This window comes from Musca vetustissima, unplaced genomic scaffold, assembly GCF_032173495.1.
Source record: "Musca vetustissima isolate MV318-11 ecotype Yass unplaced genomic scaffold, APGP_CSIRO_Mvet_v1 utg23952, whole genome shotgun sequence".
In the NCBI taxonomy this organism is placed as follows: Eukaryota; Metazoa; Arthropoda; class Insecta; order Diptera; family Muscidae; genus Musca; species Musca vetustissima.
The window spans coordinates 33,890-61,077 of record NW_026879867.1 but is presented as its reverse complement, the minus strand read 5'-3'; the positions used below and the strand labels follow the sequence as shown (position 1 = coordinate 61,077).

At 37.8% G+C, this 27,188-nt stretch overlaps 1 protein-coding gene across 1 annotated transcript in view; it reads left to right on the top strand.

The window, feature by feature from the left end:
* LOC133325029 (uncharacterized) overlaps positions 1-27,188 on the top strand; it is a 58,852-nt gene that overhangs the window by 20,715 nt on the left and 10,949 nt on the right. The window contains exons 2-3 of the mRNA XM_061533856.1: positions 18,780-19,031; positions 20,114-20,249. Of these exons, the coding sequence (XP_061389840.1) occupies positions 18,780-19,031; positions 20,114-20,249 (388 nt within the window). The remainder of the gene's footprint in view (positions 1-18,779; positions 19,032-20,113; positions 20,250-27,188) is intronic.

The following is a 27,188-nucleotide window of genomic DNA, read 5'->3' as shown; positions in this document are numbered from 1 at the left end:
TCCTCAGAGTCCTGGAAGAAATGTCCTCAGAGTCCTCACAAATTTTTTTCTATAGGTAAAAATGTCCTTAGGGTCCTCACGAATTTTTTTCTATAGGAAAAAATGTCCTCAAGGTCCTGACGAATTTTTTTCTATAGGAAAAAATGATTTCACGGTCCTGACAAATTTTTTTCGTAGAAAAAAATGTCATCAGGGTCCTGACAATTTTTTTCTATAGAAAAAAAGTCACCTCAGGGAACTGACGAATTTTTTTCTATAGGTAAAAATGCCCTTAGGGTCCTGACGAATTTGTTTCTATAGAAAAAATGTGTCCTACATTCCCTTACGTTCTCTTCTAGAAAAAAATGTCCTCTTCGATACTTTAATTATCCCACCTTTCATTTCAATATCCCCCATATTTTTAAACTCCACACTTTTTAAAGAGTAACCCCCGGTCATTTTGTATTTTTTTCCTCATCGATATTCACTGATAATCCCAAAATAACAAAAGGTGTTGAATAAAATTGAATTGATTATTTGCAGTAAAAGGATTTGGCAGGTTTTTTGTTTTTGTTCCGTTTCGTTTATTTGTTTCGAAATCATATTTGCATTTTGCACTTTAGCCAGAGAATTGAGAACCAGCCAGCCAACCAACCAACCAATCGGTCGTGCCATTATTGTTATTATTTACCCAATTGAAATGTACACTTTTAATATTTTATTTATTTTTTCTATTTTAATATGGATTTTAATATACTTTACATAGATTCAGTGAATGCAGGATGTACACCTGGGTGGAGGGGTAGTGTTGATTCGGGAAGATGATTTGGAACATGATATAAAAAAATTAAAAAAAAATTGTTAATCCATGCCTGAAGATAGGCTTTGAAAAAATATTTTTAAAAAATCCATGACTGAGGGTAGGCTTTGAAAAAATATTTTTAAAAAAATCCATGACTGAGAGTAGGCTTTGAAAATTATTTTAAAAAAATTCACGCCTGATGAAGTAGGCTTTGAAAAATATTTCTTAAAAATCCATGCCTGAGGGTAGGCTTTGAAAAAAATACTTTTAAAAAAATCCAAGCCTGAGGGTAGGCTTTGAAAATTATTTTAAAAAAATTGACGCCTGAGGAAGTAGGCTTTGAAAAGATATTTAAAGAAACAAGCCTACGGGTAGGCCAAGGAAATATATTTTTAAAAAAATCCACGCCTGAAATTAGGCTTAAAAAAAATACTTAAAAAATCCACACTTATATTGAGACTCTGAAAAGTATTTCTTAAAAATTCACGCCTGAAATCCTAAAACAATTTTTTTATTTTGACCTTGTAGGGTTCCACGAATTCCCCTTTATCGGTTCACCTTTCTACCTCTGCAACTGAATCCACTTAATGCAACCAAAAATGCCACATAAAAACATTATGGACGAAGCCGAGGCTTCCTGATGGGCCTAACCCTCAGTACAATGTGAAATTTCAGTTTCCGTATTATTGACACACACACACAAATACACACACACACATACAATTGCATTTTGCAAATAGTAACAACAATATTGTTGGACAATCATAATATTATAATAATAACAACAACAAAATGACTGTGATTGTGGGGCGGAGGACTGCAAAGAATAACAAAAACGGAAACCAGAGCAATTTGCGGATGCAGGAGGCCGGGTGAGAAAACAACATTAAGCCCGAATGCGTGCCTTTGACTATGGCCAAGGCATTAACAAAAACAACGACAACAGCAACAATTGTGAAATTTTTATTTTAGTATTGTTCACTTAAATGGATGCAAGGCATATTTTGCCATATGGCAGGACCGGAGGACGGACTGACGAACGAACGAACGAACTCCTTGCCTGAAAATAACAATCAAAGTGAAACACTTTAGGCCAAACACCGTTCCTGGTGAATTGAAAGTGATTATAAATAAATGGATTGGTTGGTTGAATGGTTGGTCAATTGCGTTGACCTGACAAAGGCAATGGGGTTTTGAGATTTTTGTTTGTTATGCCCCAGAGTGAAGGTGAGTGAACGTTTTTTAGAGACTAAACAAGAAAAGTTTTTGTTTGGCATAACTTTATTAAAAATACAAATTCTAAAATTTGTTTTTGAAACTCACTTAAGAGATTTTCACTGTTGTTGTTGTTGAAAGTTCAAAGTGACAAATACTTGTAAATGTTTAAAATGGGTTGGATTTTTTAAAAATATTTTTTTAAGGGCTATTAGCAGGTGTGAATTTTTTGAAAATATTTTTTTAAGGCCTATCAGCAGGCGTGGACTTTTAAAAAATATTTTTCAATAACTACATAGCGTGTGGACTTTTTAAAAATATGTTTTCAAGGCCTATATAAGGCGCGGATTAAAAAAAATCAAGGCCTATAAAAGGCGTGGATTTTTTGAAAATATTGTTCAAGGTCTATATGAGACGTAGTTTTTATACCCTATACAACTATTTTGTCAGGGTATTATAGCTTTCGGCAACCCCAATAGTTTGTAACGCAGCGAAATACTGGTCCTAGACCCACCTTTAAGTATACCGATCGTCATATCTCGACTAGCTTAGTCGATCTAGACATGTGTGCCCGTCCGTCCGTCCGCCCGTTCGTCTGTCCATTATAATTTGTAAACACGATATAGGCCACAGTTATGGACCAATCTTCCCGAAATTTTGCATGTCAATAAAGATCCCTATTGTTTTTGGTAAAGATCGGTTTATATTTAGGGGATGAAATGGACCAAAAACTTTATTTTTTTTCTGATTTTCTGGTCGCTCCAGAGGCCGCAATTATGGCCCAAACATCGCTAATTATACCCCTCACCACACTGTGGTACAGGGTATTCTGTCTTTGTGCATATGTTTGTAACAGGCAAAATGAAACGAGATAGACACATGGTTCCTTTTGAGAATATGCATAGGATCAAATTCTGAGTCGATTTATGTCCGTCCGTCCGTCTGTTGATGTTAAATTGTAAACAAAGTACAGGTCGCATTTATAATCCGATTTGGATGAAATTTGGCATAGCTCACTTATTTGATACAAGGACGAACCCTACTGAAATTGAAACGAAAATCGTTTCAGATTTAGATATAGCTCCCATATATAGTTTCGTCCGATTTTAAGTAATTGGAGCACCATTTTGCCAATAGCGGGCCGATTTAGACAAAATTTTGCACAGAGTACTAAAAGAGGTCTAGATTGATGTATGCGATTTTCGTGAAAATCGATTCAGATTTAGATATAGCTCCCATATATATTTTCGTCCGATTTAAAGTAAATGGTCAACCAAAGTCCCTATATATCTTTCGATTTGCACGAAATTTGACACAGCCTACTGAATAAAGTCTAGAAAGATGTGTGTTAAATTTCCTGAAAATCGGTTCAGGTTTAGATATAGCTCCCATATATATTTTCGTCCGATTTAAAGTAAATGGTCAACCAAAGTCCCTATATATCTTTCGATTTGCACGAAATTTGACACAGCCTACTGAATAAAGTCTAGAAAGATGTGTGTTAAATTTCCTGAAAATCGGTTCAGGTTTAGATATAGCTCCGATATATATTTTCGTGCGATTTAAGGTAAATGGTCCACCAAAGTCCCTATATATCTTTCGATTTGCACGAAATTTGGCACAGCGTACTGAGTGGAGCCTAGAATGATGTGTGTTAAGTTTCCTGAAAATCATTTCAGATTTAGCTCTAGCTCCCATATATATTTTCCTCCGATTTTTTGTAAATGGTGCACCAAGGTCCCTATATATCTTTTGATTTGCACGAAATTTGGCACAGCGTAATGAATTAGGTCTAGAATGATGTGTGGTAAGTTTCCTGAAAATCATTTCAGATTTAGCTCTAGCTCCCATATATATTTTCCTCCGATTTTATATAAATGGTCCACCAAAGTTCCTATTTATCTTTCGATTTGCACGAAATTTGACACAGAGTAATGAATTAGGCATAGAATGATGTGTGTTAAGTTTCCTGAAAATCGGTTCAGATTTAGATATAGCTCCCATATATATTTTCATCCGAATTTATGTAAATGGTGCACCAAAGTCCCTATATATCTATCGATTTGCACGAAATTTGGCACAGTGAAATGAATTAGGTCTAGAGTGATGTGTGCTAAGTTTCCGGAAAATCGGATGATATTTAGATTTAGCTCCCATATATATTTTCGTCCGATTTATGGTAAATGGTGCTCCAAAGTCCCTATATACCTTTCGATTTGCACGAAATTTGGCACAGCGTACGGAATTAAGCCTTAAATAATGTGTGCTAAGTTTCCTGAAAATCGGTTGAAATTTAGATATAGCTCCCATATATATTTTCGTCCCATTTAATGTAAATGGTGCACCAAAGACCCTGTATATCTTTTGATTTGCACAAAATTTGGCACAGCGTAATGAATCAGGTCTAGGATGATGTGTTTTAAGTTTCGTGAAAATCGGTTTCGATTTAGATATAGCTCCCATATACATTTTCGTCCGATTTAATGGTGCACCAAAGTCCCTATATATCTTTCGATTTGCACGAAATTTGTCACAGCCTACTAAACTAAGCCGACTTCACTACTTTCCTTACTGGTTTTAAAATATTTTTTTTGGGTAGCTACCAAAGCCTTGTATCAAAAAAATAGTTTTTTAAGTGTTTCTGTCCTTATTTCGTCCATATATCTTCCCTATTTTGCCAATATCCTCTATCCTATCCATTATTCATCATAGCCCACTGAACCACATACTGATGAATGATTTTTCTAAAAAGTTTGGACTTGTTTCTTTAAAAAAATATTAGCATCATTTTTTTCATTTCCGATTTCTTCGTGTGCTTTCGCTCACCTTACTTTGATGGCGTAAATTCTATTTGATAGCAAGTGTTTTAACAAAAAAAGTGTCAAAACTATTCCGCTCCCTTCCAATCCATCCTCCATCCTTTGCTTCCTAGAAAGAAAAATAAACTATGTCTCATCACAGCGGAAATTATGTTAACCAAGGAAAATGTCATCAATTTTTTTTCTCTCTTCTCCATTCAGATTCAATAGAGGGTGGAAAGGGTACTCCTAGCTTGACAGGCAAGTGTCAATGTGTGTGTGTGGTGATCCCTATACCTTAACTCCTTATGACACTTTTCTTTAACTCGATATTTCCTTCTTGAAAAGAAAAAAAAACCTGAATCCACTTGAGCTAAAGTGACACACTCTTAGGTGAGAAAACCCACAACGGCACCCACAAATCCGAATATATATGACAGGTGATATATAGAAGGATAACGGACATGGAAGTGGATGTCGGAGAAAAAAGTGGCTGTGCTTTAAAAGCCAAACCATCGAATGATTGATCTTTTATTGACACAAATATGATTACCTCAAGAAGCGGTGATTGTGTAAATAATGTGTCCTGTCATGAGCATGGCAGAGAATGTGGGAGGGTGTGAAGAAGCTGAACTAACCGGAAATTACCAAACAATGATTAAGGTGTTGAATCCATACTCTAGCCACCCATCCACACACCAGCAATAAATGATGTACTTAAAGTTTTTATGTTGTTTGTTGTCTGTTCTGAAGTGTCAGGGTAGTTGTATTTATTTAAGCCAATGCTGCCTCTTTATCAAGCTTAAGGTAATTAAATCCTCTTTTTAGCCTTTTTATTATCAGCATCATGGCGTTATTGTTATGGACTTTTGTTTCAAGAGAAAGCAGAAAAAAGGGTAAACAAAAAAGGAAGGGGGATACATAAATTTAAAAATGCATGCCTTCGACAGCTTCTTCAAAAAAATTCATGTCTTTGGTAGGTACTTGAAAAATTTTGTTTGAAAAATCCACGTCTTTTCTAAGGACCCCGAAAAATATTTTAAAATCATTGAGCGGAGCAGTATAGTCGGAAGGGGCCGACCTACACAACTACCAGGGAGCCTCTAGATCAAGTTGCCTATCGAGCAGGTCTGAATGACATTCATACAGATGCAGTAGCCGCAGCGCTGAATGGATACAAAGTGAATGCCGTCCTCTGAGTCCTTCCCACCCATAGCAGCTGAAGTCATCAGCTGCCATACACCAGAGTAGTTTTGGTTGTGTTGTGATGTTGCAGTCTTTTAATTGTATTGGGCATGAATTGATGACCAGGTACAGGACGTCTGCCCAGCATGTGGTACGGTCCCTCATACCACAATGCACTTATTCAATTGCCCAACCAAATCTACTCACCTTACTCCCGAAGATCTGTGGTTACAGCCAGTGGAGGTAGCTGCATTTCTAAATCTGGAGACAGAACTGGAGAAAATTCAAACAGAAAAATGTACAATTCATGTACTGCTACAACAACAACAGCAACAACCACGAACTCTAATTTCCTCCGGATTTTTATTCTTATTTTTACCCTCTTGCCCGATTAGAGGTCAACAGCTCCTCTACCGTGGGTTGTGTTGTGATGTTCAGCTTTTAATTGTGGTGTATAGATGGACTCGATTCTGAGCACCAAAAAAAGTTTTCGGTCCACTTCATCCCAAAATTATTATCTGATCTGGTCACCGAAAATTATAGGCATTGTCCTTGGCCATAACTTGAACCTCATGGAAAATTTCAAAGCGAATATTTCCGCCCTCTAGTGGTGTGGTAATGGGTTACTAAATAATATATGAATACGTAAGCACCTGTAAATATTTAAGAGTAAGTCCCGCAGTCGAGTACATACGACAATATAATTGGTATCAATTTAAAGGTCATCCACTCCTCTCGGATACACTATGAACTTCTCCGGTCTATATTCTCCAGGGGTAAAGGGCATAGAATACAAATTTTGTAATTTTTCACACAAAAGTCAGGTCGATCGATCGATCGATCTTTATAATCTTCTATCGATTGATCGATCTTTTCTTTGGTCCGATCCCCTTCTCCATGTAAAATTTCATTATCTTCGGGCCATAATTGCGACCTCTGGAGCGACCAGAAAATCAGACAAAAATAAAGTTTTTGGTCCATGTCATCCCTTAAATGCATGCCCAATGATTGGAACCTCAGTATCTTGTGTCCCGTGCACAAAAAATCAAAGAAGACGATATGTACCAACTATAGAGGAATAAGTCTCCTTCCCATCGCATATAAAGTGCTATCCAGCGTACTGTGTGAACGACTGAAGCCAATGGTCAATGACATTATTGGATCATACCAATGCGGCTTCAGACCTGGCAAATCCACCATAGACCAGATTTTCACTCTGCGCCAAATCCTGGAAAAAACCCACGATAAACACATCGACACATTCCATCTATTCGTCGACTATAAAGCCGCATTCGACAGCCCTATCCGTTCTGGACCATACCAATGCGGCTTCAGACCTGGCAAATTCACAATAGACCAGATTTTCACTCTGCGCCAAATCCTGGAAAAACCCCCCGAAAAACACATCGACACATTCCACCTATTCGTCGGCTATAAAGCTGCAGTTGAAAGCCATATCCGTTCTGCGTTTGGCATTCCTGCAAAATTAATTCGGCTATGCAGGATAACTTTAACTGGCATAAGATCAGCAGTTATAGTCGGAAAGGACCTCTCGGAGCCACGACAGTTTGTCGTGTGCCCGTGTGTTTAACGTCCTGTTGGAAAAGGTCATACGAGAGCCAAAAGTGAACTGAAATAGTTCTCTGTACACCAAACAACACATGTTACTCGCGGAAAGGACCTCTCGGAGCCCTTTAATACCGAACGAGGTTTCAGACAAGGTGACACTTTGTCGTGTGACCTTTTTAACATCCTGCTGGAAAAGGTCACACGAGAGGCAAAAGTGAAAAGAAATGACACTGTGTACACCAAACAAAACATGTTACTCGCCTACGCCGATGACATCGACATAATGGGTCGAACACTGAGAGCGATAACATCCACCTTTGAACAAATTGAGAAGGAGTCGGCCAAAGTGGGTCTGACAGTAAACGGCGAGAAGACCAAGCTGATGGTATCAATGCGCAAGACGTCCAATAAACTCGGACCAACTGTGGAACTTGAGAACTACAGCTTCGAGGTAGTCAAAGATTTTATATACCTTGATACCGCCATACATCAAACGAATGACATCAGTTTTGAAATTCTGAGAAGGATAGTTATGGCCAACCGATGCTACTATGGTCTGAGCAAACAACTCAAAAGCAAGGCCACCTCCCGCCAGACCAAACTCACACTCTACAAGACGCTGATACTACTCGTGCTGCGTATATGGATCTGAAGCATGGGTACTAACGCAAGCAGATGAGGCAGCTCTTGGAGTGTTTGAGAGAAAAATTGTCCGAAAGATCTATGGGCCGATCTGCGTTGACGATGAATATCGCCGTCGAATGAACCATGAGCTGTACCAGCTATTCTCGGACATTGACATTGTTAGACGTATTGAGTTGCAGCGACTACGTTTGCTAGGTCATGTTGTGAGAATGAATGAAGATGCCCCAGCCTAGAAGGCATATAAAAGCGAACGAGCTGATGGTTCACGCAATAGCGGAAGGCCATGAATACGATGGAAAGATCAAGTCGAAGACAACATTGCCGATAATGGTCTTTCAAATTGGAAAAACTGCGCAAAAGACCGACGAGCCTGGAAATCTTTTTATACCCTTCACTACACTGTGGTACAGGGTATTATGTCTTTGTGTATATGTTTGTAACAGGCAAAAGGAAACGAGATAGACACATGGTGCCTTTTGAGAATATGCATAGAATCACTTTCTAAGTCGATTTATGCATGTCCGTCCGTCTGTCCGTGTTAAATCGTAAACAAAGTACAGGTCGTATTTATTATTCGAATTGAATGAAATTTGGAACAGCTCATTCATTTGGCCCAAGGACGAACCCTATTGAAGTTGGGAAAAATCGGTTCAGATTTAGATATAGCTCCCATATATATTTTCGTCCGATTTATGGTAAATGGTGTACCAAAGTCCCTAAATATCGTTCGATTAGCACGAAATTTGATACAGCGTACTAAATTAAGCCTAGAATGATGTGTGCTAAGTTTCGTGAAAATCGGTTCAGATTTAGATATAGCTCCCATATATAGTTTCGTCCGATTTTAGGTAAATCGTACCCCAAAGTACCTATATATCTTTCGATTTGCACGAAATTTGGCACAGCATAATAAATTAGGTCTAGAATGATGTGTGTTAAGTTTCCTGAAAATCGGTTCAGATTTAGATATGGCTCCCATATATATGTTCGTCCGATTTAATGTAAGTGGTGCACCAAAGTTCCTATATATCTTTTGATTTGCGCGAAATTTGGCACAGCGTAATGAATTAGGTCTAGAATGATGTGTGTTAAGTTTCCTGAAATCGGTTCAGATTTAGATATAGTTTCTATGGTCCTTTATAAAGCGACGTCTGTTAGGATTCATCGGTTGAATATACCCAGAGTGGTGAAGGGTATCATATAGTCGGCCCCGTCCGACTATACTACTTTCCTTACTGGTTTAAGCTCGGCTTATGGAACAAAAGTTCTGTCACAAGCCATCTAAGTAAGTCCCCTAAATGTTAACCGATCATTACCAAAAACAATAGGGGCCAGAACCCAACCTACATGCAAAATTTCGTCAAGATTGGTCCATAATTGTGGCCTGTATCGTGTTTACAAATTATAATGGACAAACGGACAAACGGATGGACGGACACACATGTCTAGATCAACTCAGCTAGTCGAGATATGACGATCGGTATACTAAAAGGTGGGTATAGGACATTCTTCAGGGGTAAATATATACGGCATAGAATACAAATTATGTCATTTTTCACATAGATGTCAGGGTCCATTTGACCCGCTAAATATTGACCGATCTTTATCAAAACAGGCATGCTTTTTCTTTGGTCCGATCTTCTTCGTGATGTTTTGGCCATAATTAAGGCCTCTGGAGCGAACAGAAAATCAAACAAAAATAAAGATGTTGGTCCATTTCATCCCCTAAATGTTAACCGATCTTTAACAAAAACGATAGGGGTCTTCATTGGGCAGAACTCAACCCACGATACACCACCAATCTTCACGATTGGTCCATAACTGTGACCTGTATCGTGTTTACAAATTATAATGGACAGACGGACGGACGAACACACATGTCGAGATATGACAATCGGTATACTAAAAGATGGGTCTAGGACCAATATTCCGCTGCGTTACAAACTCTTGGTGCTGCACAAAGTTTTAGTACCCCGACAACATAGTTGTGTAGGGTATAAAAATCCACGCATGTCTAAGGACCCTAAAAAAAGATATTTAAAAAAATCCTTGAAATCATCACTCCAAATATTTGTGAATCAGAAAATTTCCCATCCTTCTCTCTCTGTCACTCTCCCGCCTCTGCCATCCGCACTCTTTGGTAATGTTCAATTTATGTAAATTTCATTTATGTCGAAATTTACTTTTATTAAGTTGAAGTTTTTAAAAATGCAATCATAATTCCCTTAATAACACTTTACTTGGGCGTGTTGGAATTAAGTCTGTTATCCAGTCGTCGTCGTCCTGGTCGTAGTGGTGGCGGTGGTGGTCTTGGTTGTCGGTGTGGTGTTAATGCTGTTGTTATTGTTGTCACTGTTGTTGTCCTTGTGTGTGTGTGTGTGGATATTGCCATGATGTCGTTGTCATAGTCAATGTTGTTGGCATTTTTGTAAAGCTTTACTGGCTTTTGTTGTTGTTGTTGTCGTCCTTGTCTCTGTCATTGTTGTTGGCGCTTCTGTTAACATTGCGAAACGACAAACATCTTTAAATACGAACTTCGTAGTTATGTACCTTTATGGCTTAATGGCAGGTAGTAGTTGTCGTTGCTCTTGTTGTTGTTTTTTGCCAATGATGTTGCAGTTCAGTTGAATTTTTCCTGTTTGGCCCTGACGGTCTCGGTGGTGGTGGTGGTGATGGTGGCTGTGTCGGCATTGGTAGAATTATTATTCTTATTGTTCTTCATCTTCTGGCAATTGTTTTTGTTGTGCTTGCTATTTGCCCTCAACATCCGTTAACCGCTTTAGTGCGCCGTCGAAGTGTAAGTGTGTGTCTGTAGGTGTGTCTTAAAGGCCAAAGGCAAAAATCGCTACAGAGCTCTAAGTACACCGAGGACAGGTGGTGGTGGCAGTGGCTGCTGTTGTGGCAACGCAAAGTTATTTAAAAATGTTGGCAATTTTTAGCCGGGCTTGGGCTGAGATTATGGGTATTTTTGAGCCGGTAATATTCACACCTCGCACACTCAGACGCACACACACACACTAAGAGGGGAAACATAAACTTACACACACACTGAAAGGGGAAACATAAACTTGCACACACACACATAGAGACTTAAGGGGTTAACTGCAGGAATTTCCTTAAGGTTTTTAATGCAACGATTAAGTTCCATAAAACTTTAAAAATGGCCAATGAATGAATTCTCGGCTCAGCTCAGCTTTGTGGGGGCTTTCGAGGAAATCTGTGATCGGGATTTTTTTCTCTTTCCTTATGGCAATGACAGCGTCGTAGATTATTTGCTTGTCATTTTAACAACACACAACGGCTGTTTGCAATTTAAATTATTTTTAATTGTAGGAAGAAGAAATGGGGAAAATAATAACTCGGAAATTTCCTGCTACTGATGGAGAATGTAATGAAAAGCTAGGTAGTGATTGCTTGCGGGAAATAGGGAAAATTTAAATATTTTCCAAATCATACATTATGCAGATTTTTAGAGTTTTTGAACAGATGTGTGAGAAAAGCAGAGTAGGTGAGAGAGAAAGGATTAAATACACTTAGAGAAAGAGGCCCGAAAAAATATTTTTTTTAAAAATCTACGTCTTTGGTGGCAACACGAAAAATATTTTTTAAAAAATATCCACCTCTCATTACTTACTTAGTTGGCTTGCGACAGAAATTTCGTTCCATAAGCCGAGTTTAAAAAAGATTTCCAGGCGCGTCGGTCTTTTGCACAGTTTTTCCAGTTTAAAAGATGATATTCGGCAATGTTGTCCTCCACTTGATCTGTCCATCTTATTCGTAGCCTTCCCCTTCTGCGTGAACCATCAGCTGGTTCGCTCTTATATGCCTTTTGGACTGGGGTATCTTCATCCATTCTCACAACATGACCTAGCCAACCTAGTCGCAGCAGCTCAATACGTCTAACAATGTCGATGTTCGAGAATAGCTGGTACAGCTCATGGTTCATTCGACGGCGATATTCACTATCAACGCAGATCGGCTCATAGATCTTTCGGAGAAAATTTCTCTCAAACGCTGCAAGAGCTGCCTCATCTGCTTGCGTATGTTCTCATGCTTCAGATCCGTATAACAGCACGGGTAGTATCAGCGTCTTGTAGAGTGTGAGTTTGGTCTGGCGGGAGGTTGACTTGCTTTTGAGTTGTTTACTCAGACCATAGTAGCATCGGTTGGCCATCACAATCCTTCTCCGATGTCATTCGTTTTATTTATGGCGGTACCAAGGTATATAAAATCTTTGACTACCTCGAAGCTCTAGTTCTCAAATTCCACCGTTGGTCCGAGTCTACTGGACGTCCAGCGCGTTCATACCATCAGCTTGGTCTTCTCGCCGTTTACTGTCAGACCCACTTTGGCAGACTCCTTCTCAATTTGTTCAAAGGTGGATGTTACCGCTCTCAATGGTCGACCCATTATGTCATGTCATTGGCGTAGGCGAGTTCTGTTCATTTTTGGCCTTCTCGATGTTTGGGCCAAAATTGCGGCCTCTGGAGCGACCAGAAAACCAACAAAAATTAAGTATTTGAGTTTGGTCTGGCGGGAGGTGGCCTTGTTTCTAAACTGCTTACTTAGACCATAGTAGCATCTGTTGGCCAACACTATCCTTCTCCGAATTTCAAAACTGATGTCATTCGTTTTATTTATGGCGGTACCAAGGTATAAAAAATCTTTGACAACCTCGAAGCTCTAGTTCTCAAATTCCACCGTTGGTCCGAGTCCTCTGGACGTCCAGCGCGTTGATACCATCAGCTTGGTCTTCTCGCTGTTTACTGTCAGATCCACTTTGGCAGACTCCTTCTCAATTTGTTCAAAGGTGGATGTTACCACTCTCAGTGTTCGACCCTATATGACATCGGCGTAGACGAGTACACCATGTGTTGTTTGGTGTACAGAGTGCCATACTTTTGCCTCTCGTATGACCTTTTCCAGCAGGATGTTTAAAGGTCACACGACAAACTGTCACCTTGTCTGAATCCTTGTTCGGTATTAAAGGGCTCCGAAAGGTCCCTTCCGACTTTCACTGCTGATCTTGTGCTAGTTAAAGTTCTCCTGCATAGCCGTATTAATTTTGCAGGAATGCCAAACGCAGACATGGCTTTATACACCTCTGAACAGATAGGACTGTCGGATGCGGCTTCATAGTCGACGAATAGGTGGAATCTGTCAATGTGCCCCTTCGTGGGTTTTTTTCCAAGATTTGGTGCAGAGTGAAAATCTGGTCAATGGTGGATTTGCCAGGTCTGAAGCCGCATTGGTATCGTCCAATAATGTCATTGATCATTGGCTTCAGTCGTTCACACAGTACGCTGGATAGCACTTTATATGCGATAGGAGGGAGGTTTATTCCTCTATAGTTGGCACATATCGTCTTGTCTGTTTTTTTTGACACCGGACACGGGATGCTGAGGTTCCAATCATTGGGCATACATTCTTCTAGCCAAATTGTACTAATCAGCTGGTGCATTCTCCTTACTAGCATCATACCACCAATCTTGAATAGTTCGGTTGGTAACCCATCGGCACCTGCTACTTTATTATTCTTCAGCCGATTGATTGCTATTCTGACTTCATCTTGGCTAGGTGGTATACACTCTATACCGTCATCTATTATTGGTTCTGGGGTATCCTCTTCACCGCTATTATTTGATACCAGAAGTTGTCCAAAATGCTCCTTCCAGATCCTCAGCACGCTGTTTGTATCTGTCACCAGGTTTCCTTCTTCATCTCTACAGGAGGATGTGTCTGCACCAAAGGTTTAGTGTTTTACCCGTTGGTAGAATTTTCGGACTTCATTCTGACTCCTGTACATCTCGATTGGCTCACGCTCACGTATTTCTTGTTCTTTCTTCTCCGCCTCTGATAGGCCCTGGAAAAATATTTTTAAAAAATCCACGCCTGTAATAGGATTTTGAAAAAATTTAAAAAAATCTGATATGCCCTTGAGGCGTGGAAAATTTCTTAAAAATTCACGGCTGTGGATGAGCCTAAAAGAATATTTTTAAAACATCCACAAAAAAATCCCTTGGAAAAAATATTTTGGAAAAATTTCTTAAAAATTCATGCCTGTGGATGGCCCTAAAAACATATTTTAAAAAAATCCACGACTGTCCGTGGCTCTTGAAAACTGTCCGTGGCTCAGTGTATTGCTTGAAGCATTCTTCTCTGCAAAAGTACCTTCTCTTTAATTCCCCCGCCCCTTTTCCTCTCACCTCAATTGCAACCATAAAGATTTGGACATTTTCACATTAACAATAGAAGAAAATTTCAACACATTTTCACAAATGAAATACAAATGTAAATGTCCACATAAAATATAACAAAAAACAGGACTTGCCACAATCCTACATAGGAAATTACAATGAGTCCAAGGAATATTAGGGTGGACTGCAAATTGAAATTATTTTCCAAAAACATTTAAAGTATGAAATACTTGGAAAATTATTTCATTTAATTCATAATAATCTTAGGAACAAATAATATAATCTTCGCACCCACCCTAATGCCCATAATGCAAACCAACCACAAATTGTGAATGGCCAAACGAACCCCAACCCCCCCCTAAAATCAGAAAACGAACAAAAGAAAAGTTTTTGTGATTAACTCAACACATCTACTTCGAAATTAAGTTGTTTATGCATGTGTGTGTGTGTGTTCAAATACACACATTAGTGTATGTGTTTGTATTAGTTAATATGTGTTGGTGTGTGTGTGAGTATGGGTATGAGTATGAGTATATTTTTGGTTAGCTAGTCCTTTTCCATTGTACAATATATTGTGCAACGATTGTTAATGTATTTCTATACACTTATACATACACATATCTAGTTGAGGAAACACATATGCATACAAGCACACATACATGCATATGGCATAGACATTTTGCAAAGCATATATGGGTATGTATAAATTGAACAATTTTATGTGGTAATATTATGGAGAATTGTTAAGGATTTTTGGTGTATGAAAGGAGGGAGGGGGTGATGGACGTCCTTTGTTTTAGTTATAACTATTAATATATCCGGTTTAATGAATCCATAATATATATTGACAGTTTTCATAATGTACACATAGTATATATGACCTAATTTGAAGGGGGACAAAGAGGAAGATGGAGATATTCTTTAAGAATGGCAGTCATATTGATATCCAACTAAAATTATTTTTAAAAAATCCACGCCTTTGTTGATACCCAATTAAAATTATTTTTAAAAAATCCACGCCTTTGTTGGGACACAAAAATTTTTTTTAAAAAATCCACGCCTTTGTTGGGACCCAAAAAATATTTTTAAAAAATCCACGCCTTTGTTGGGACACAAAAAAATTTTTTAAAAAATCCACGCCTTTGTTGGGACCCAAAAAATATTTTTAAAAAATCCACGCCTTTGTTGGGACCCAAAAAATATTTTTAAAAAAATCCACGCCTTTGATGGGACCCAAAAAATATTTTTAAAAAAATCCACGCCTTTGATGGGACCCAAATTTTTTTAACCAGTAATCTAAACCTGAACCAATTTTCTCGAAACTTAACACACGTCATTCAAGACTCAATTCAGTACACTATGCAAAATTTGGCAAATGAGGACTGAATTACTTCCAGAATAATGTGTGAAAAGTTTCGTGAAAATCGATTCAGATTTAGATATAGCTCCCGTATATAGTGTCGTCCGATTTAATGTAAACTTGCCCCACACCATTGTGGAAGTCCCTATATATCTTTCAAAATTTGCAAATCGAAATTTTGCATATATATTAAATTTTCAGTCTTCACACATGTGTGACATAATTCAGTACCCTATAAAAATTTCGTTCAGATTAGTACATAGCTCCCGTATATAATTTCGTCCGATTTAAGGTAAATGGGGCACTAAAATCTCTATAAGTTTTTCGATTTACAAGAAATTTGGCATAGGGCACAGAATTAGGTCCAGAATGATGTGTGCTAAGTTTCGTGAAAATCGGGTCAGATAAAGATATAGCTCCCATATATATATTCGTCCGATTTATATATATATATATATATAAGTCCCTATATATCTTTCGATTTGCCCGAAATTTTGCACAGGGTACTAAATTGAGTCTTGAATGGTGTGTGTCAAATCGGTTCAGATAAAGATATAGCTCCCATATATATATTTTCATTCGATTTAAGGTAAATGGTGCACGAAAGTCCCTATATATCTATCGATTTTCACGAAATTTGACATAAGGCACAGAATTAGGTCCAGAATGATGTGTGCTAAGTTTCGTGAAAATCGGGTCAGATAAAGATATAGCTCCCATATATATTTTCGTCCGATTTTATGTAAGTGATGCATTAAAGTCGGATATATCGAAAATATATACAGGGAGCTATATCTTGAAATCTGTGTGTCAAATCGATTTTCACGAAACTTGCCCCACACCATTGTGGAACTAACTCAGTACCCTATGCAAAATTTTGTGCAAATCGAAAGCGGCACCATATATCTAAATCTGAATCGATTTTCACGAAACTTAGCACACATCATTCTGGACATAATTCAGTACCCTATACAAAATTTCGTGTCAATCGAAAGATATATATAGATATATATGCCCCATTTACATTAAATCGGACGAAAATATATATGGGAGCTATATCTTTTTCTGACAGATTTTTTCGAAACTTGACACACACCATTGAAGACTAAATTTAGTACCCTATGCAAAATTTCGTGCAAATCGAAAGATATATAGGGACTTTGGTGCACCATTTACTTTAAATCGGACGAATATATATATATATATATATATATAGGAGATATATCTAAATCATAACTGATTTTCAGGAAACTTAACACACACCATTCTAGACCTAATTCATTACACTGTGCAAAATTTCATGCAAATCGAAAGATATATAGGGACTTTGGTGAACCATTTACATAAAATCGGACGAAACTATATATGGGAGCTATATCTAAATCTGAACCGATTTTATCGAAACTTAACACACGTAATTCTGGACCTAATTCAGTGCCCTCTGCCAATTTTTGTGTAAATCGAAAGTTATATAGGGACTTTGGTGCACCCTTTTCATAAAATCGGACGAAATAATATACGGGAGCTATATATAAATCTGAACCGATTTTTACAAAACTTAGCACACATCATTCTGGACCTAATTCAGTACCCTGTGCCAAATTTCGTGCAAATCGAAAGATATATAAGGACTTTGGTGAACCATTTACATAAAATCGGACGAAACGATATATGGGAGCTATATATAAATCTGAACTGATTTTCTGGAAACTTGGCACACACCATTCTGGACCTAATTTAGTATTGTATGCCAAATTTCGTTCAAATCTAAAGGTATTTAGAGACTTTGTTGCCCCATTTACCATAAATCGGACGACAATATATATGGGAGCTATATCTACATCTGAGCCGATTTTCACAAAACTCGGCATATATCATTCTAGGCCCAATTTAGTACGCTGTGCCAAATTTCGTGCAGATCGAAAGATATATAGGGACTTTGGTGCGCCATTTACCTTAAAACGGACGAAAATATATAGGGGAGCTATATCCAAATCTGACTCGATTTTTTTCAATTTCAATCGGGTTCGTCCTTGTGCCAAATAAGTGACTTATGCCAAATTTCATCCAAGTCGGATCAGAAATGCGACCAGTACTTTGTTTACAATTTAACATTTACAGACGGATGGACGGACATGCATAAATCGACTCGGAAAGTGATTCTAGGCATATTATCATAAGGAATTATGTGTCTATCTCGTTTCCCTTTGCCTGTTACAAACATATTCACAAAGACATAATGTCCTTTACCACAGTGTGTGAAGGGTATAAAAACCATGAAAAAATATATTTTAAAAAGTCCTCGCCTTTGGTAGCTACTTGAAAAAAAAAATAATTTTAAAAATCCCCCCTTTGGAAGTTCCTTGAAAAAAAAATATTTGTAAAAAATCCACACTTTGGTAGGTACTTGAAAAAATATTTTTTTTAAATAATATGAAACAAAATTTGTATTTTTTTTATCAACTACTGCTATCGCTTAGCTGCATCAAGTACGCCCCCAATCCATCAGGTCATTCTCTGACCTTCCTACACGGTAAATATCGGAGATAACAACAATAAATTCCTCTCGGTAGGCAATGAATGCAGTTCCAACGAAAAAAAAAACTTCAAAACTATTTAGTTATCTTTTTAAGATATCAAAAAAACGAGAGTGGAAGCGGCGGAGACCAGGTGATTGTTCATCAATATCGAAAATGTGATAAGATAACCAAGAGAAAGGGAGATACCCAGATGTTCGATGGCACTGCGATTGGAAACAATAATTGTGTCAGTTAGTTCGATAATAAATATTGAAACAATAACATTAAATATTAATTAGAACAATTTATTGTTATTTTTTTATTATTGTTGTAATTTTTTTATTTGTTCGCTATATAAGAAATGCTGAAGATCTTGACAGTAGTGGAAATTGTGGCATTTGTTGGAATTGTAAATTCTTCTTCAAATTGTGGGTATTTTTTTTTGATTTTTTTTTCAATATTTTTTTGATTGTTGTGATTTGTTGTTGTTGTTATGGCATTTATTTCCAGTCCCCTATTGCTTTCGTTTCTTCTGGATTGGCCCCTATCCGGCCAAAGATTATATCGGCAATGAAACGTGTGAGGAGCGCATAAATAATGAAAATATACCCTGCCGTAGACCCATTGTGGCCACCCACAATGACAACATTCCCGATACTGTGGATTTGTGGGCAAAATATAAACATAATCCCGATGCCATAGCCTGTGCCATGATACCGGGACAGTTGTGTGTTAAATATACATATTTCCACAATAAGGCTGGTAAGGAAAAAACGAGCTTTGTCTTCGGCCTTGAAAATTTATTTTTAAAAAATCTACGCCTTGACTTAGGCCTTGAAAATTTATTTTTAAAAAATCTACGCCTTGACTTAGGCCTTGAAAAATGTTTTTAAAAAATCTACGCCTTGACTTAGGCCTTGAAAAATGTTTTTAAAAAATCTACGCCTTGACTAAGGCCTTGAAAAATGTTTTTAAAAAATCTACGCCTTGACTTAGGCCTTGAAAAATGTTTTTAAAAAATCTACGCCTTGACTTAGGCCTTGAAAAATGTTTTTAAAAAATCTACGCCTTGACTTAGGCCTTGAAAATTTATTTTTAAAAAATCTACGCCTTGACTTAGGCCTTGAAAATTTATTTTTAAAAAAACTACGCCTTGACTTAGGCCTTGAAAATTTATTTATAAAAAATCTACGCCATGACTTAGGCCTTGAAAATTTATTTTTAAAAAATCTACGCCTTGACTTAGGCCTTGAAAATTTATTTTTAAAAAATCTACGCCTTGACTTAGGCCTTGAAAAATGTTTTTAAAAAATCTACGCCTTGACTTAGGCCTTGAAAAATGTTTTTAAAAAATCTACGCCTTGACTTAGGCCTTGAAAAATGTTTTTAAAAAATCTACGCCTTGACTTAGGCCTTGAAAATTTGTTTTTAAAAAATCTACGCCTTGACTTAGGCCTTGAAAATTTGTTTTTAAAAAATCTACGCCTTGAAAAATGTTTTTAAAAAATCTACGCCTTGACTTAGGCCTTGAAAATGTTTTTAAAAAATCTACGCCTTGACTTAGGCCTTGAAAAATGTTTTTAAAAAATCTACGCCTTGACTTAGGCCTTGAAAAATGTTTTTAAAAAATCTACGCCTTGACTTAGGCCTTGAAAAATGTTTTTAAAAAATCTACGCCTTGACTTAGGCCTTGAAAAATGTTTTTAAAAAATCTACGCCTTGTCTAAGGCGCTAAAAAGATATTTTAAAAAATCTAAACCTTGTCTAAGGCCATAAAAATTTTATTTAACAAAAATAATCTCTAAAAAAATATTTATTTTTTTATCTCTCCTCCTTTTTTTCAGTTCAAAACATAACATATATGTGTGCCAAAGTCAATACCACAACCGGTTGTTATCGGCAAAAATTCATATCCGGTTCTGAGGTGGAAGTGTGTGTCTGCGAGTCCGAGTTGGGAGGAATGCCCTGCAACAATACAAGGCAATGTCATCAGCATACATTTTCGATACTCTTAATAGCTGTGATAAGTCTAACGATCTTCAATAAAATATTGAAAAATATTTAAGAAAACATGCAATTTAAAAATTCTAAAAAAATTATTTAAAAAAAATATTTGAAAAAAAATATTTTTAAAAAATCCATGCCCTATTTAGACCTTTGAAAATTTATTTTTATAAAAATCCGCACCTTAGCTGGCTTGTGACAGAACTTTCGTTCCATAAGCCGAGCTTAAAAAAAATTTCCAGGCGCGTCAGCCTTTTGCGCAGTTTTTCCAATTTGAAAGACCATATTCCGCAATGTTTTCTTCCAATTGGTCTTTCCATCTTATATGTGGTCTTCCCCTTCTGCGTGAACCATCAGCTGATTCGCTTTTATATGCCTTCTGGGCTGGGACATCTTCATCCATTCTCACAACATGACCTAGTCAACGAAGTCGCTGTAGCTCAATACGTATAACAATATCGATGTCCGAAAATAGCTGGTACAACTCATGGTTCATTCGACGGCGATATTCACCGTCGACGCAGATCGGTCCATAGATCCTTCGGAGAATTTTTCTCTCAAACACTCCAAGAGCTGCCTCATCTGCTTGCGCCATTACCCATGCTTCAGATCCATATAACAGCATGGGTAGTATCAGCGTCTTGTAGAGTGTGAGTATGGTCTGGCGGGAGGTGGCCTTGCTTTTGAGTTGTTTGCTATCCTTCTCCGAATTTTAAAACTGATGTCATTCGTTTTGTTTATGGCGGTACCAATGTATATAAAATCTTTGACTACCTCGAAGCTGTAGTTATCAAGTTCCACAGTTGGTCCGAGTCTACCAGTCGTCTTGCGCGTTGATACCATCAGCTTGGTCTTCTCGCCGTTTACTGCCCGACCCACTTTGGCAGACTCCTTCTCCCCATTTGTTCAAAGGTGGCTGTTACCGCTCTCAGTGTTCGACCCATTATGTCGATGTCATCGGCGTAGACGAGTAACATGTGTTGTTTGGTGTACAGAGTGCCATTTCTGTTCACTTTTGCCTCTCGTATGACCTTTTCCAGCAGGATGTTTAAAAGGTCACACGACAAACTGTCACCTTGTCTGAATCCTCGTTCGGTATTAAAATGCTCCGAGAGGTCCTTTCCGATTTTAACTGCTGATCTTGTGCCAGTTAAAGTTATCCTACATAGCCATATTAATTTTGCAGGAATACCAAACGCAGACATGGCTTTAAACACCTCTAAATGGATAGGGCTGTCGAATGCGGCTTAATAGCCGACGAATATGTGGAAGGTGTCGATGTGTTTTTCGTGGGTTTTTTTCCAAGATTTGACGCAGAGTGAAAATCTGGTCAATGGTAGATTTGCCAGGTTTGAAGCCACATTGGTATGGTCCAATAATGTCATTGACCATTGGCTTCAGTCGTTCACACAGTACGCTGGATAGCACTTTATATGCGATGGGAAGGAGACTTATTCCTCTATAGTTGACACATATCGTCTTGTCTCCTATTTTTGTGCACGGGACACAGGATGCTGAGGAACCATCGGCACCTGTTGCTTTATTATTCTTCAGCCGATTGATTGATATTCTGACCTCATCTTGGCTAGGTGGCATACACTCTATACCGTACCCTATTATTGGTTCTGGGGCATCCTCTTCACCGCTACTATTTGATACCAGAAGTTTTTCAAAATGCTCCTTCCAGATCCTCAGCACGCTGTCTGTATCTGTCACCAGGTTTAGGATTTTCGGACTTCATTCTGACTCCTGTACATCTCGATTTACTCACGCTCACGTTTTTCTTGTTCTTTCTTCTTTTTACTGGAAACACATTTCTCCTCTCTCCTTTTCTCACGATAATTCTCCATCGCATTACGTGTTGCTAGTGTCCGCAGGGTTGCCTTATACGCTGCGATTTTCATATTAGTAGCATTGCGACACTCCTGATCGTACCACGGATTTCTTGATGGTGGTCTTTGGTACCCAAGTGTTGCTTTTGCTGCAGTTTGTAGGGAGACAATTTTCTACCACTGTGCTTCTATATTATTATCGGGACAAGGGTGCTTTCGTCAAGCAGTTGGGTAAGTTGAGCGGAGTAGGCTTCTGCTATCTGTTGTGTTTGCAGCTTTTCAACGTCAAATTTCCGTGTTACATTAGATCGCACCTTTGCTGCTACATTAAGACGGTTACCTTGGCTGCCACAAGGTAATGCCTTCGATATTCGCTCCTCGTAACGATCGGACGTCTAAAACACTGGATGAATGCCTTCCGCCTATCACAACATGATCGATTTGATTTCTCGTTGTTCGATCGGGAGAAATCCAAGTGGCCTTGTGTATATCGAGATGCTTGAATCTGGTGCTACCATGTTTTTGCAGCCGCGAAGTCAATCCTCCTCATATCGTTGTCTGATGTTTCTTCATTGATATTTTCCCTTCCGATTTTTGCATTAAAATCTCCTAGCAGAATTTTAATGTCATGGCCAGGGCAACGGTCATACATATGATGTTCTAAGCGCTCATAAAATATATCTTTGGTCTGTTTATCTTTATCTTCGGTCGGAGTATGGGCGCAAATGAGACTGATGTAGAAGAACTTCGCTTCGGATTATAGCAATTCGCTCATCTACTGGAGCGAATCTGGAGACGAGGTCTTTATTCTCCTGTTAACCATAAATCCGCAGCCAAATTCACGTCTCGTTCATGGCAGCTTTAATACAGGGCGTAATCATCTGATTTACTTACACCAGTCCCTTTCCATCGCATTTCCTGTAAGGCAATAATATCCGCTTTCTACTCCTTAACTACATCCGCCAAAGCGAACACTGCGCCTGTCCTGTACAGCGTGCGCACATTCCAAGTGCAGATTCGCAGATCGTGGTCCTTTATACGTTTGCGGGGGTCGTCAACATTTGGTGGCTTTGGTTTTCGTTTTCTTTTCATAGTAGGTTCGGTTTTCCGAGAGTGGGCAGCTAACCCGACGCCTCAACCCATTTTTTATATAGAACTTTGAAAACAATTTTATATGGATCCTTAAAAATATTTTTAAAAAATCCACGCCTTATCTGGGTCCTTGTGTTGGCCCTTGTCCCCCATAAATTGCAATACCTATTAGACCCTTCGAATCCACTTTTGTTGTTGTTATTGTGGTGATGAATTTTTGTTGTTTCTATAAAATGCCAATGAAAGAGGAAATTGTCTCCCCACTTTTATGGCTTTAAAAATAAAAACACATCATCATCAGATGCACAATTCAGCACACACACACTCACACTCTGGCAAACACTGCATATAAAAATTTGTTAAAGTAAATTATTGCATGTGTATGTTTTTGACAGTTTTATGTAAGGTTTATTGGTATTTTTTGTTGTTGCTGTTGATACTTGCTGGCTGGCTGGTTGGTTGGCATGTCCTTTTATGGCATGATGGCATCCTCTTCCAGAATTGTTGGCTTCCTGTTGTTCCCTATGGCTGGAGCGGCATACAAAAAAACAGGGGGCATAAAACTACGGCAATTGTAGGTGACTAAAGTAGGGATGTATGTGTTACAGTCGACAGAGAATGATGGAAAGGGGTAGGGGTGGTGATTTTGGTCATGGGAAATGCATGCCAGCCAAAGGCCTCTGCCCATAAAGTGACTGAACTGAAATCACAGAGAGCGGAGACGACAATGTTCAAGTAACAGATATTGAATTGTACAATTGGATGCGGATATGGATGGAGTTGTTGGTGCTTTTGTTGTTGTTGTTGCCGATTGCTGGCCCCATTCATTCATTCGTTCGTTGGTTCGTTTGTTATTGCCTTTGCCAGCCAGTACCCATTTTATAGATTCGAATATTAATTGTTTCGAAGGCAAAAGGGGGTCTCCACACATATATCGACAACTGCAACAACAACAACAACCACATGGTCACAAGAATTGAAATGCTGATTGTGGGTGCTGTTCCTGGCTGGCTGTTTGCCTGACTGCCAGCCTGCCAGCTTGGCTTGATGAAGACGAAGAGCTGCATGGCAATGTAACCAAGGCTGATTGTATTGAGTGAGCTGCATTGAGTGAACCAACCAGTCAGCCAGCCAGCGAGTGAGCGTTCGTTGTAAAATGGTAATTTATAGTAAATTTATTCATGTTTTATTTTGTTGAGGTTGTTGTTTTTGTTGCTGCCATATATATATATACAGAGAATTCAAATTTATATACATATATATTTTTATGTGTGTAAATATATATATACATATATATGGAAAAGGGGGAGATATGATGAAGGGATTCAATGGAAAAGTCGGAAATGTTCAGGAAAAATTTGGAAAATATGTAAAAAAATACACGACCACAAAAAATATTAAAGAAAAACAAACCTTGGTATAGAACCAAAAAAATATTTTTAAAATCCAATAAACCCCAACAAATTTTTTTTGGTATTGATCCCAAAAAATATTTTTAGATAGACCCCAAAAAATATTTAAAATCCAGTAAGGAAAGTAGTAAAGTCGGACGTGGCTGAATACATGATACCCTTCACCACTTTGGGTAACAGATGGAATCCTAACAGACGTCGCATTTCTACATAAAACCGGACGAAAATATGTATAAAAGCTATATCGAAATCTAAGCCGATTTTATCGAAATTTGTCACAGAATATCGGTCACATTTTGAGTTCTAGGTGCATCATTTACTTAAAATCGGGTGAAAATAACGGTTGCTGTGTCCAAATTTGAACCGATTTCAATAAAACTTTCCGCACGCTAGGTTATATAAACTTCAGAACGTTGTGTAAAATGCGTGTTAATCGACCTAATTTTGGGTCTTTGGTGCACCTTTTACTTAAAATCGGAAGAAAACTTGCCACACGTTATCTTATAATAACCTCAATAAGTTGTGCAAAATTTTGTGCTAATCGGAACCACATGCGGAGTTTGGTGCAGCATTTATATCTAACTTCTAGGTTATACTAAGTTCAATACGAAAGATATATGTGGATTTTGGTGCACCATTTACCTTAAATCGGAAGAAAATATATATGGGAGCTATATCTAAATCTGAACCGATTTTCATGAAACTTAACACAGATCATTCAAGACTTTATTCCGTACGCTGTACAAAAAATAAAAAGGTACACCATTTATCTTAAATCGGACGAAAATATGTACGGGAGCTATATCTAAACTGAACCGATTATCAGGAAACTTGACACACATCAGTCTAGACCTAATTCATTACGCTATGCTAAATTTCGGTGCCCCATTTACCTTAAATCGGACGAAAATATATATGGAAGCTATATCTTAATCTGATATCGCAAATCGAAAGATATCGGACGAAAATATATATGGGTGCTATATCTAAATCTGAACCGATTTTCAGGAAATTTAACACACATCATTCTAGACCTAATTCATTACGCTGTGCCAAATTTCGTGCAAATCGAAAGATATATAGGGACTTTAATGCACCGTTTACCTTAAATCGGACGATGATATATATGGGAGCTTTATCTAAATCTGAACTGATTTTCACGAAACTTTGCGCACATCAATATAGACTTAATTCAGTACACTATGCCAAATTTCGTGCAAATCGAAAGATATATAGGGTCTTTGGTACACCATTTACTCTAAATCGGACAAAGATATATATGGGAGCTATATCTAAATCTGAAACGATTTTCACGAAACTTAACACACATCATTCTAGACCTAATTCATTATTCTGTGCCAAATTTCGTCCAAATCGGAGGATATATAGGGGCTTTGATGCACTATTTATCTAAAATCGGACGAAAATATATATGGGAGCTATATCGAAATCTGAACCGATTTGCACGAAACTTAATACACAACATTCTAGACTCAATTTAGTACGCTATGCCAAATTTCGTAAAAATCGAAGGAGATATAGGGACTTTGGTACACTATTTACCTAAAAACGGACGAAAATATATATGGGAGCTATATCTATATCTGTAACTGTTTTCACGAATCTTAGCACACATCATTCTGGACCTAATACATTACGCTGTGCCAAATTTCGTGCAAATCGAAAGATATATATGGACTTTGGTGTCCCATTTACCTTAAATCGAACGAAACTATATACGGGAGCTATATCTAAATCTGAACCGATTTTTCCCAATTTCAATAGGGTTTCTCCTTGGGCCAAATAAGTGAGCTGTACCAAATTTCATCCAAATTGGATCATAAATGCGACCTGTATTGTGGTTACAATTTAAGATCTACAGACGGACAGACAGACGGACGGACGGACATATATAAATCGACTCAAAAAGTGATTCTATGCATATTCTCAAAAGGAACCATGTGTCTATCTCGTTTCCTTTTGCCTGTTACAAACATATGCACAAATACATAATACCCTGTACCACAGTGTGGTGAAGGGTATACAAATCTAATCCTTGGCCCTTTCAGAACCAAACAAAATTCCATTTCACACCACCAAACTATTATTTTATTTTTCATCATCATTTCCATTCATATATAAATATCTTTTGATATTTGTAATGCAAATTTACTCACACAAACACGCACACACACACACGGACACCCATACATGCTCTTCATAACAGGCTTACACAAACAATGGCCATAGCCAAAAAAAGCGATGAGCCCCAGCGATCGCTGGGTGTTTTTTTCACAATTTGATTCTCTATGGCCTACGAAAAAAATCCAACCGATATATTTTTGGCAATTAATCAAGAATATTTTAAATTGGCTTTAGGATATCAACAACAACAACAAATATTAAAAAACCAAATAACCAACAAAAAACAGCAGCATTTTTAACTATGGGGTAGGAAATTTACAATTGAATGATTCTTTGTTAACGAAGAGAAATATGACTTTGCAAATGAATAGGAACAGCAAACAGAAAAAAAGTGGAAAAAAATTTCGAAAACGGAAAAAATAATAGAACTCAAA